General features: G+C 44.0%; 1 protein-coding gene across 1 annotated transcript; it reads right to left on the reverse strand.

Annotated features, from left to right (window-relative positions):
* Positions 1–2,017: 2,017 nt before the first annotated feature.
* On the reverse strand, positions 2,018–9,302 carry prokr1a (prokineticin receptor 1a). Its single transcript, XM_047366535.1, has 3 exons — positions 8,615–9,302; positions 7,238–7,693; positions 2,018–3,086 (listed from the first exon to the last, which is right to left on the reverse strand). The coding sequence occupies exons 2-3, from the start codon at positions 7,657–7,659 to the stop codon at positions 2,387–2,389; spliced, it is 1,122 nt and encodes a 373-aa protein (XP_047222491.1). The 5' UTR covers positions 7,660–7,693; positions 8,615–9,302; the 3' UTR covers positions 2,018–2,386.
* Between the last annotated feature and the right edge of the window lie 3,212 nt (positions 9,303–12,514).

The raw sequence follows: 12,514 nt of genomic DNA on the forward strand, positions 1-12,514 counted from the left end.
TTCTTGTAGAGCTGATTGGTTTGGTCTAGCACTCTCCTATTGCAACAAATAATAAATATTTAATCTTACTATAACCAAAAAAAAAAGAAAAAAAGACGAGGAGCTGAACACAGTGGCGGACTACGGGAACCGCCACGTGTTTGTCTGTATGACGGGAACTGCCGGCACATCTTCCATTTCTCGTCAGAATTACAGTGTGTGTTAAATGGTTAAATTAAAGGTGAAAGCTTAATGCTAGCTGTGCGGTGTTTTGTGTGTAGAGATACATTTAGTCTTTGTTTACTATGATCAGTTAGAACTACACTGAATTAGGACAAAGCAACGTCTGATGCTCTCCTTTTTGATGTTCAGCTTCGGATTAAATGAAATAACTGAAAGCTTTTAATGTGAAGGTCCATAAGAGTTAGTGGTGAGTCAGTAAATTCATTAGGCAGAGGGGGTACTCATATTTGTACTCGTCGTCTTCCACTTCATCCGGGACCGGGTTGCGGGGCAGCAGACTCAGAAGAGACGCCCAGACGTCCCTCTCTCCAGACACCTCCTCCAGTTCCTCCGGGGGGGAGCCCAAGGCGTTCCCAGGCCAGCCGAGAGACATAGTCCCTCCAGCGTGTCCTGGGCCGTCCCCTGGGCCTCCTCCTGGTGGGACGTACCTGGAACACCTCCCAAGGAAGGCGTCCAGGAGGCATCCGGTATAGATGCCCGAGCCACCTCAACTGGCTCCTCTCGATGTGGAGGAGCAGCGGCTCTACTCCGAGCTCCTCCCGGATGGCCGAGCTCCTCACCCTATCTCTAAGGGAGTGCCCGGCCACCCTACGGAGGAAGCTCATTTCAGCCGCTTGTATCCGTGATCTCGTTCTTTCGGTCATGACCGATGGTTCATGGCCATAGGTGAGGGTAGGAACGTAGACCGACCGGTAAATCGAGAGCTTCACCACAACGGACCGGCACAGCGCCCCCATTACTGTGGCAGCCGCACCGATCCGTCTGTCGATCTCCCACTCCATTCTTCCCTCACTCGTGAACAAGACCCCGAGATACTTGAACTCCTCCACTTGAGGCAGGAACTCCCCTCCAACCTGAAGAGGACAAGACACCCTTTTCCGGTCGAGAACCATGGCCTACTCATTAGGCTATGAAACTCATTACTACAAAATAAAAGTTTGTCTCTGATGTGAATGCTGAACGGCCTGCACTTGTATAGTGCTTTATCTAGTCTGAGGACCCCAAAACGCTGTACACTACGTCAGTCATCCACCCATTCACACACTGACAGTGGTGAGCTGCAATGTAGCTACAGCTGCTCTGGACAGACTTACAGAAGGGAGGCTGCCATACAATCGGCACCACTGAACCCCCTGACATCCATCAGCAGGCAAGGAGGGTGAAGTGTCTTGCCCAAGGACACAACGACTGAGCGGGGATTCGAACCGGCAACCCACTGGTTACATGATGAACTTCAGATCTGTGCTCAGATTAAGAACAACCACTGTTGCCTCCGTCACCCCAACCTGTTAGAAAAGATCTACTTTCTAGCAGTGAAGTGAACTGAGTGATTGAATTAAATCAGACGAAGGAATAAACCACTAAAGATGAACCTGTTTTTATATATCTAGATTTGAATAATATCCTTTTCTTGTTTTATTACTGCCTGTAAAAATGTTTTGAAATCACACCCAATAAAAACATATTTTCTATTATTTTAGTGAAATTTGTTCCACTATAGCAGTGACATTGTTTTATATCTACAGACCTTTTTGTTTGAATTGTTTCATGTTTTCTGAACAAAATGAACAAGTTATTATCAGTATTTGGGTCTATTTGGGCAACATTAATGAATAAGTCACCCTTGATCATAGCAGGCTCTCATTCTGTTTCATCTTTAGGAAGCTTAATTACTTTTAATAAAGAAATTAGTTGCAACTCCCACATTTCAACATTAATTTGAGGTTGAATTAAACTTTTTTCTTTTTACTTGAAATCGACCTGAAAACAAAAAGTGATGGAAACAAAAAAGGGATTCTTCTGGGAAACAGGATTAACCTTTAGTTTAGTGTCCACTTTTCCATTAATCCAAAACAAAGCCTCTTACATCCAACCAAACAGGTAATATTATTATTTCATTCCACATCGTCCCAGACCCCAGTAGGAACCTTTTACACGTGGCACTAAAGTTCAGTAACTGTTCTTAGTCACTGGTTTAATTCTTCCAGAAGTCCTTGTTTGATGCCCAAGTTTAGGTATGTCCTAGATCCTAAACTTCCTGACGGGTAACTTCATCTTCTGTTTTCCTTCTGAACATTAACTGTCAGACTGCAATGGTCAGTTTCCTCCTGGTGGTTCCAGGTGTTGAGCTGCAATTTTGTTCTAACCATCAGAAGTTTGATCCCTACCTCAGCCGAGGTTCTTCCAGAACCTCTGTCACCCGCAGGGAAGAAGTGTGTGCCTCCCTTTCATCCAGCGACCTTGTGGTTATAACAGTAACCAGCTTCAGTGGGAACTTGTTTGCCATTTTCAGGTGCTTCCTGTTGTTTTGGACCCTTACGAAGCAGAGGGTGTTGATGACCCCGTTACTCATGGCAATGCACTCGATGATGTAGAAAGCCACCAGGGAGTTCCTGTTCCTTGAGATGATTGTGGGGTAGAAGTCCCGCAGCAGGGCAAAGCCATAGTACGGCACCCAGCACATGACGTAGGCCACCAACACCAGAATCAGCACCACCACGGTCCTGCGACGCCTGTATAACCTCTTCCGGATCTGCTCTGTCTGGAATCCCGGAACGTCCTTGAACCACAGCTCCCTTGAGATCTGCGTGTAGCAGATGGCCATGACGGTCACAGGGCCAACAAACTCCAGAGCGAAGATAAGGAGGAAGTAGGAGCGGTAATAGATCTGCTGGTCCACGGGCCAGATCTGAGCACAGAACGTCTTGTGGGTGTGACCTTCAATGTGGGGGTAGGTGGTCTCTGAAGCCATGTAGGCTGATGGGATGGAGATGAAGATGGGGACGATCCAGATGGTCAGAATGACGCAGTACGCCGTCTGGCGCCGCATACGGGGCCTCAGAGGGTAGAGGATAGTCAGGTACCTGCAGACACAATCAAGACCTAACAGGTTATAATTCTGCCTTATTTCTGCTGTTGAAGAGTGGCACCTTTCTGTCATCCATCTGTGGGGAAAATACCATTTATGGACTTTGGTCAAGGAAAGAAATGAATGTGTAGATAAAATTAAATGAGATCAATGTGGGCGTTGCAACCCATATACTGAGGCTTCAGTCCTCGATGTGGCAGTCACGGGTTCGAGTCCAGGCCCTGGCAACATTGGCCGCATGTCTTCCCCTCTCTCTCCGTCCCCCTTTCCGGTCTACCTACTTTCAGAAAATACTGAAAACTAAAGGCCACTAATGCCGCAAAACAATCTTACAAAACAAATTAGATCAGTGTGTGGAGAGAACAACCAGAATAAAAGATTCAACCCTCCTGCCCACAGAAAACACATTCCTGCTTAACATGACTGATGTAGACTGCTCACAAATAGTAGTAATGGGTCAGGAACCACATGTGCTGTCTTCACATGCCGGCTTCCTTTCACCCTTCACTACATTAGATAAAAACTGGTTCTATGAGTCGAGTCTCAGACCACGAGTCCAAATCAACTCTCAGGTCTTTAGGGTACAAGTCATAAGTTTGACACGAGTCAGAGTTGTGTTGCAATGTCTGCAGTCTGTAGCTATTCTAGGAAATTGTTACCCATGTAGAAATATAATCTATCTAAAGCAGGGTTTGACCAAAACAAGATGCACAAAGGGAGCAAAGTTTATCTTAGGCAAAAAAGAAACAAAAGTAACATTTTTGTCATAAAATTTGATCACTTGTTTGTCATTAGATTGTTTTGTAGGTTTTTTGCTAAAGTAGTATTGGTAATGTGCTAGAACAATGGAAATAACACCAGCTATTAACCCAACTATTAAAAATAAAAGTTAAACATTTCAAAAACCGGATTTTTGTGTTAAATTTGCCCATTGCTTTCTACAAAATACACTGCTCAGAAAATTAAAGGAAGACTTTAATCAGAGTATAATATCAGGTCAGTTAAACCTCTGGAATATTGATCTGGTCAGTTCAGTACTAGAGGGGGTTGTTATCACTTTTAGCTGGTTTGGTGTTAATGAAATGAACACCAAAGAGGCAACAATGAGACAAACATAAGATCAGGAATGGTTATGCAGGTGGAGGCCACAGACATTTTTCTGACTGTTTCTCAGTAGTTTTGCATTTGACCAGGGTCAGCATCACTACTGGTAGCCCATAGGCAAGACCAGTATCTGCTTCTTTGTGCAAGGAGGAACAGGATGAGTACCACCCTACAAAGTGACCTCCAACGGGCCACTGGCATTAAAGTCTCTGACCAAACCATTAGAAACAGACTTCATGAGGTGGGCCTGAGGGGCCAACGTCCTCTGGTAGGTCCAGTGCTCACTGCCCGGCACCGTGGAGCCCTATTCAACACTAGTGCCCTGTTCTTTTTATGGATCCAAGCAGGTTGACTCTGAGCTCATGTGACAGACAGCAAAGGGTCTGGAGAAGCTGAGGTGAATGTTATGATGCCTGCAACATTGTTGATAACTGGTTTGGTGGTGGGTCAGTGTTGGTCTGGGGAGGCGCATCCATTAGGCGACGTGACAACACTGAGTGGCCTCCATGTCCCCTGATCTAAATCCAATAGAACATCTCTGGGACGTCATGTTTAGGTTTATCTGACACCACCAGGTTGCACTTCAGACTGCCCAGGACCTCAGTGATGCTCTGATCAGGATCTGGGAGGAGATGCCCCAGGACACCATCCATTATCTCATAAGGTGCTTGACCCAGATGTTGTCAGGCATGCATACAAGCGCCTGGGGGCATAGAAACTACTGATGACCGTGTTGAGTTGCTGTGAAGAAATTTCAGCAGATTGGACCAGCCTGCTGCTTCAGTTCTGTGTTGATGTTTCTTGGTGACGTCGGATTTGGCCCTCTGTGGGGTGATCATTGTCATCAAATGATGACATCCTGTTGTTCCTGACACATTACCCATTCCATATCAGGATGGAAGACCAGCAGGATTCTCTTTCGCAGTTGAGATCCGATGTGACTCTGACCTTAGTCGCACTTAAGACTTAAAGGCTTGAGACTTGACTTGGACTTGTGGTCTGAGATTCGAGTTTTAGAACCAGTTTTTACCTCCTGTAGTGATGACAGCTATCTCCAGCAGTCTCCGGGCGAGAGGCAGGGTACACCCTGGACAGGTCGCCAGTCCATCACAGGGTGACACAGAGACACACAGGACAATGCACACACCTAAGGGCGATATAGAGAGACCAGATAACCTAACAGTCTACCTAGTGGATTTCAGGGTTTTTCTTCATGAAGCTCAGAGTTTGAAGTGAGAGAAGGTCTGGAAACAAGCAGAAAGCTGAGATCAGGCTGATCTTTGTAGACATGTTTTAATCCTGTAAATCTTAGTTATAAAGTAACAGTGAAACTGGGACGGTCCCTGAGATGTCCAATCTTCCCTCGGTATAAACAGTCCCAGGACCCAAACACCCATGATGGATGGAGCACGTTAGTCTGACAGCTGGAGCCGCAGCCAGAGATGGATCACCCTCAGAGGTCTGGAGCAGTTTTTATAGCACCAGGACATGAATCAGATCAAAAATCTGTCTTATGTGAGCAGCACCAGAACTCCTGTTTCAGGCTCAGAGCTAGAGACGATAAATTCTGAGCTGACACACCAAATATTTCCTGAGCAGCAGAACTGTATCAACACAGTACTCCTTCTAATAACTGCTGTGTGTGAACTAAAGCCCACCAGGCTGTCTCAGTGAAATTAGAACATTATCATCAGATGAAGATCAGGTTGAGCTGAAACATCTCAGATAAAAACACCTCATCCTGAAGACTGGAATGAAACCAGCTTAAAGGCCTGTGCACATCAGAACTACAGAGCTCTGAAAAAGTATTTACCCCTTCCCAGATTTAGTCAGTTTTTGTTTTTTTGCGACACCCTAATGTAAATACAAAAAGCATTTTTCAAATAATGATTTGATTTAATATGAAAACACAGATGTCCAAACCAAGCTGTGAAAATATAACATCTTCAAACTGTTAAATTATGAATCGTGATTAACCACGTTTTTTGGCTTAATTTCATTAACCATAATGCAGAATCAAGAAATTGCTTAAATTGAACTTGTCTGATAGCATGAAGTAGGCTAAATAGTCTCTAAAAGTGACACCATGTCCCAATCTAAAGAAATTTAAGAACAGATAAGAAACAGTCTTTGACATCTATCAGTCTGGAAAGAGTTACAGATCCATTTCTAAGGCTTTTGGAGTCCAGAGAACCACAGTGAGAACCATTATTCACACACGGGACAGAACATGGAGCAGTGGAGAACCTTCCCATGAGTTCCGGCCTACCAAAATTACTCAAAGAGAGCATCAGCGACTCATCCAGGAGGTCACAGAAAAACCCAGAACATCTAAGGCTCTGAAGGCCTCAGTTATGGTCAGGAACTGAGCAAAAATGGCTGGCCACCAGTTTGTGAAATTAAGCTCGAGCTCAATTTGGTTCTGCAGCAGGACAATAATCTAAAGCACACCAGCAGTCCACCTCTGTATCGGGGTGGCCTACTCAGAGTTCGGACTTAAATCCAACCGAGTTGTAGTGGGGTGACTTTAAACAGGTCAACTTTGTTATCTTTCTCTGATATGATCTGAAACTTACGAGTGGCGGGGAAGGAAAAATTAATCTGAAACCAGACTTAACAGAACCCATAATAAGCAACTAAATACAACTTAAATTCTGAGGTGCAAAACATGATGTCATCTGCATACAGATGAACCCAGATCTCTGAGTTGAGAAAAGAAGAGCTGTTTCTACAGAACTTTACGATCATTATAAGATTTCTACCTACAGACTCTATGGATGTGATTCGGAACTGCTTCAGTCAGCAATGATCTCCCGTCTTGCTGAATGACATCCTATAAATTATCGTTCCTATTGTCAGTATGACAGAAACCTTCAGAACAGAGGCATCAGCCCAACATGATGCTTTGAAAACCGCTGAAGATCTGCAGCACAAGTTAAAGTTAAAACACGTTGTCAAACACGTTTACATCAGGTTGTTCATGTTTCAGACTTAAACTAAACTGTTTTGTTGACAGCTGACTGATAACTGAGGTGAACCCACCTGTCCACAGCGATGACCAGTAGTGCATTGGTGGACACATAGAGCGAGACGGTTCGCAGGTAGTTGATCGAGGCACAAAGCAGAAGGCCATGGTCCCAGGACAGCTTCTTTACCACATAGTAGTCCAACAGGAAGGGACAGCACATGGCTGCCACCAGGACGTCCGACACGGCCAAGTTGGCGATCAGCAGATTGGTCAGGTTCCTGAGCTGCTTGAAACGGGCCAGGCTGGCGATGAAGAAGCAGTTTCCAACTCCACAGATTAGCATGATGCTCACCAGAACCACTGCAATAATGATGGTGGCCACAGAGAAGGCCAAACCCTGCGTGGTGTCCGGGATCTCCTCCAGGGGAACCTCGTAGTCCAGGATATAGCTGGCCAGGTGGATGTCAGCCAAGCTGATGTTGGTCAGATTGCCCATTTTGGATCAGGTCAGCATGATCAGAGTTTTGCATCTACAAGTTCAGAGGAAATATGAGTTAATGTTTCCCAGAAAGTGATACAAGTCACATCAGGAAGAACAAAAAACCTTTTCTAGTTATTGCTCTTCAAATGTTCTAATGAACCAACTTAAAGATCTTCCTAGAACTGTTTGAAAATGTTCATGAAGGAGCTGATGATGGTCTCTAAATCCTTGACTGCTTCATATCCCTCAGCTTCCTCACAACAGATCGGAGTCCAAGCCGCCATGACCTTCTACTGAGCTCCCATCACAACTAGAACAGAGAGAAAAAGTCTAGCAAGGACCAAACCAGGATGACTGAAGAAGATCCAATCAAAGGGTAGGTTATGTGCAGACCTTGAGTTCAGGGTTATTTTATGGCGTAATCATGAAACAAGTTTCAATCTTCTAAACATTTTTAGCTGCAAAGGCCTTCTTAAATCCTGGAGATGAAGACCACCAGAGGCAGAAATCTATTCAGCTTCACAATCCGATCAAATCTGTTCATAGCCAGGAACCGGTTTCAGAATCTGGTCCTGAGTCCAGCACCACAGGATCTACACTGAAGATCTGAGAATGGCTGAAGAGACGTTTCTGCAAAAAGTAACTGAAACCTAAAGTGCTTCAGCACCATCTAGAATAGTACAGATTAACTGGAGAAAGCTGCAAAAAGAAAACGGTGAAATGAAAACCTGGAGGACAGTTGATGAAGACCACAGGAACATCTGGCTGCATGGGAGGAGCTCCGAAATAAACTTGGGAAGAATTGATGCAGCTTTTCTAGAATGAAAATAGACGGGGAGCCTTTAAATTTAGTTGTAAAGGTTTAATCTGACCAATCAGAGCCGGAGTTCAGGGACCCTCTGTAACTTCTGTTTTTATGAGCTATGTAAGAAAACCCAGAATGAAACGTGTGGATTAAAATGAACCGGACCTGCAGCTGGTTCTGTCAGTCTGGACGTTTATAAATCCCTGGTTTGGCGCATCCATGTGGAGAAGCTGTAAGATTCATCGACTGGTTGAGGAATGTCACGTCTTGACTCAAATGAGTCAGAGCACCAGGTCTGACTTCTTCTGCCTCAGTAAACCACGAAGACCTTCAGTCCATCCCAGTTTCAGCTTCAGTGTCTTCAGACCAGTCCAGCACAAACAGGAGCCGCTCTGGAGCCTCATTATAAATCAGGCTGAGTCATGGAGAACTGCTGTGGATGCTCCAAGTCTGCTGGAGGCTCTCCAACATGTGGTCCTCTGATCCTGCTGATGATTCATAGAACTCCAGCTGCCATCTTGAAGAATCAGAAGCAGTTTGATTTTTAGAGTAAAATAAGCTGATTTGTTGTCTTGCTGGAAGAAAAAAGTGAAAAAGATACTTTTAGGAAAAGAACAGAGAACTCAGTCAGATCCTGGGTCAGGTTCCTGCACAACCGTCCCTGAGTTTTCCCAGAACAACAAACCAGCCAGCCTCCCAACAGCTCAGAGGAAATCAGCTCTAAGAAGCAGCTTTTCCATTTGGTTCTGGAGACACAGATAAAACTGGAGGTTTTCAGGAAGCAGAATCAAAGCTGAAAACATTAAAGAAGCTTTGAAGACAGACCTCAATCTGCAGCTGCTGCTCTGGAGGAGACGAGAATGAGGCTGAGAGTGTTTCTGTCTCTCAGCAGATCCTGGTGGTGAGCGAGGAGCAGCCTGACAGGAGGAGCTACAGCTTCACCTGCAGGTCTGAGGTCAGAGCAGCAGCTGCAGAAACAATCATCTAAACCAAAAGCTTTAAATACACCGATCATTATTGTTGGAACAGTTTTTCAGAACATTCTGAGTCCATTCCTGCTGCTCCTCATTACTCCATGGTCGCTGTGAGGTTCTCCTCTTCATGATGTTCCAGACGTTTCCAGAAAGCCGATCAGGTCAGGCAGCGGGAAGTAAGCAGGATGAGCTCTGAAATATCCGCAAATCTCTCAGGAAAATCCCAGCGTCTTCTAGATCTCCTATCCCTTCAGGCCACTAAGAGCAGCCCGGATTGTCTCTGTCAGACTTGAGATGTGGAGCCATCTGTCCACAGAAGACACGTCCCCAGTCTTTCCGTCCATCTGAGATGAGCTCTGCTGTGTTTTTGAGGCGCGTTCATAGAAAGTTCTGGTCGGAAGTTTCCATCCACTACTCATCAAATGTTGAACTAATCTGGTTTTATTCAGGATTAAATATCACCATATTTGGTAAATTGCTCCTCAACCACACATTTTCCATATCCACCAACAAGCTTTCTGGCTGACATTTATTCATTTTTCTTGACAGAACTGGTGAAGTTCATTTAAACTGGTTGGTCTCTTGGTTTGGACCTGACTTACAGTCAGGCTGGCGCTTTGAGTAGGCCATTCCAGAAGCTTTTTGCTGGGCTGTGTTATCCAGTCAAACCAGTTTGGATCTGTCCCAGTTTCCACCATCCAGCTCATTTGCAGCAAGGTTGAAGGATTTGGAGGTAGACCTCGATTATTCTACAGTACCACTGGGACTGAAACAGCTCCACAGCATGATGCTGCCAACACCGTGTTTGACAGCTGGTTCAGTGTTCTTTTGAAAGCCTCGGTTCCTTCAAACATCCTTCGTGTCAAACAGGTCAGTCTTTTGTTTTTTTCCAAGGCTTGAGTCTTGGTGGTTCCTTTACTTTCCAACTTTCTGAAAGGGGTGACACACATGAATGACTTGTAGATATCTACAGGACTTTACTCTTTTGTGTAAATCTACAAGTCTTCTCAGACCTTCACCAGGTTCCTTGGACTTTTATGATGATCTACTAACCAGGAGTCAGCCAATCCTTACCTTATCAAGCCTGTACAGATTAGAAAATATCTGTAATAAAAAAATTGCAGTTAATTGTTCCCATCTGAAAAAAATGTGTTTTTTGACATTATCCATCATTAATGTGTTTATTCCTTGCAGGGTCGTGGGAGGCTGGTGTCCTGTGGGTCAGGATGTCAGGGGTCAGGGGTTGGGACTTGCCTGAACTGGTCAGCAGCCAATCAAAGGGCAACACATCACAACTGTAGGGACAATAGTTTATCACAGATTCATATAGAGATGGATCTGGGTACAGGTCAGAAAAGTGATCAGTACCATCCTCATCATCTTCATCATCCTGATGTTTAAGTAACGGATAGAGTTGTGTAACTCTGTCTTCCATAGGAGAAATAGCTGTGGTGATGAGACGGTTAAGCAGAGAACGAAGGCAGGGAACAACATCCACACAATGTCAAAATTGCAGCAAACACTGCAAAGGAAATTATTACTGATGATACTAAAATGTTATACTTCCCAAACACATCCAGCCAGGAGTCCCACATCGAGGTGTCTACTCCAGAATGCTCCTTCATTTTGCCTTTTAGAGATCTCAAACCTTGTATTTGGCTTTAGTGAAGCTGCCATCAGCAGCAGTGTTGTTAGGTATAAATGTGCAACATTTTTCTCCAAAAATAGCACAAACTTCTCCTTTTTCAGCTAACAACATGTCCAAAGCAATTCTATTCTGGAATGCCATCAGGGAAGTTGAAGCCAATCAGTCATGGACAGTTCAAACCCGCTTTGTGTCCAATTTCCTAGTTTTTGAACATTATAGTGAATATAGTTGATCCTGTCTACATTTTTGTTCATCGTACATCACCAACAGATACTTGATTCAAATCCTGCAGCTACTTGATCAGTTAATTTATATTCATCTATAGCATCTATGTATGTAGAGTCTCCCTCAGTCTGCCAAGCTGCAGCTCTGCACTTCCTATCACACCAATCATGTGGATTTAACACTAAATAGTCCATCTGTTACTTCATCTACTAACATAGGATATAACCATAAAGTAATTAAGCACAGAGTCCTGTTACTTTTGAAGGTGATCAATCAAACAACCACCACCAAATATCTCCTCTAGAGACTAGTTTAAAACACTTATTTACTTTTACAATTGTAATACACCATACTGCAATGAGATTTCCCAATTTATTGACTCTCTCTGTCATATTTATACATGTGTAGTTTCCAGTGGCGATGTTCTGTGTCCCAGTGATGGATCACTGAGATGACTCAACAGAACCAGTTATGCATTATATACGGTAGCATTTTCCTGTGGTCAACAGCGTAGCTGTAAAGATCAGAGAAAACATCCTAAAGCAAACAGATTTATTAACACTGCTGTTGTTCATCAGTTTTTCTCTAACTGGACTGGATAATTTCACTCAGATGAGAAAATTATTTAACAAATGTAAACATATTAATCAGGGTGAATAACAAAAAAACGGATTTTAATTTACAAATGTGGAAAACACTTGATTCTTTAAAAAGTAAAATAATTAAAACAGAAGGAAATAAACAATATGTCACTTTATGGGCATAAATACATAAAACGACATGAGGCTCCTTAAAAATAATAACACAAAAAAATACCACAAATAAACACTCCCTCTGGGTGAAGAGCGGCAGGAACACACTGTATCAGCTGTAGACCACTTCAGGTTCCTAGGAACCACCATCTCTGGACCTGAGATGGTCTTCACACATAGACACTGTTCAGAAGAAGGTCCAACAGAGACTGTACTTCCTGAGGCAACTCAAGAAGTTCAACCTTCCACAGGAGCTGTTGGTCATCTTCTCCACTGCCATCATTCAGTCTGTCCTGTCTTCATCCATCTCAGTGTGGTTTGGATCATCCACAAAACAGGACAGGTCCAGACTGCAACAAATAATTAGGACTGCAGAGAGAATCATCAGAGCTGACCTTCCCTCCATCCAGGACTTATACAGGTCAAGGGTCAGGAGAAGGGTAGCTAAAATCTCTGGATTGAGATG

This window comes from Girardinichthys multiradiatus, chromosome 5, assembly GCF_021462225.1.
Source record: "Girardinichthys multiradiatus isolate DD_20200921_A chromosome 5, DD_fGirMul_XY1, whole genome shotgun sequence".
In the NCBI taxonomy this organism is placed as follows: Eukaryota; Metazoa; Chordata; class Actinopteri; order Cyprinodontiformes; family Goodeidae; genus Girardinichthys; species Girardinichthys multiradiatus.

What these genes read in the sequence shown, in the direction of transcription:
- prokr1a (XM_047366535.1), bottom strand. Translation starts at nt 7,659, where the DNA reads ATGGGCAATCTGACCAACATCAGCTTGGCTGACATCCACCTGGCCAGC. An exon ending in CTGGTCATCGCTGTGGACAG is followed by an intron (nt 3,087 to 7,237) that starts GTGGGTTCACCT and finishes TTGTGTCTGCAG; the next exon opens with GTACCTGACTATCCTCTACC.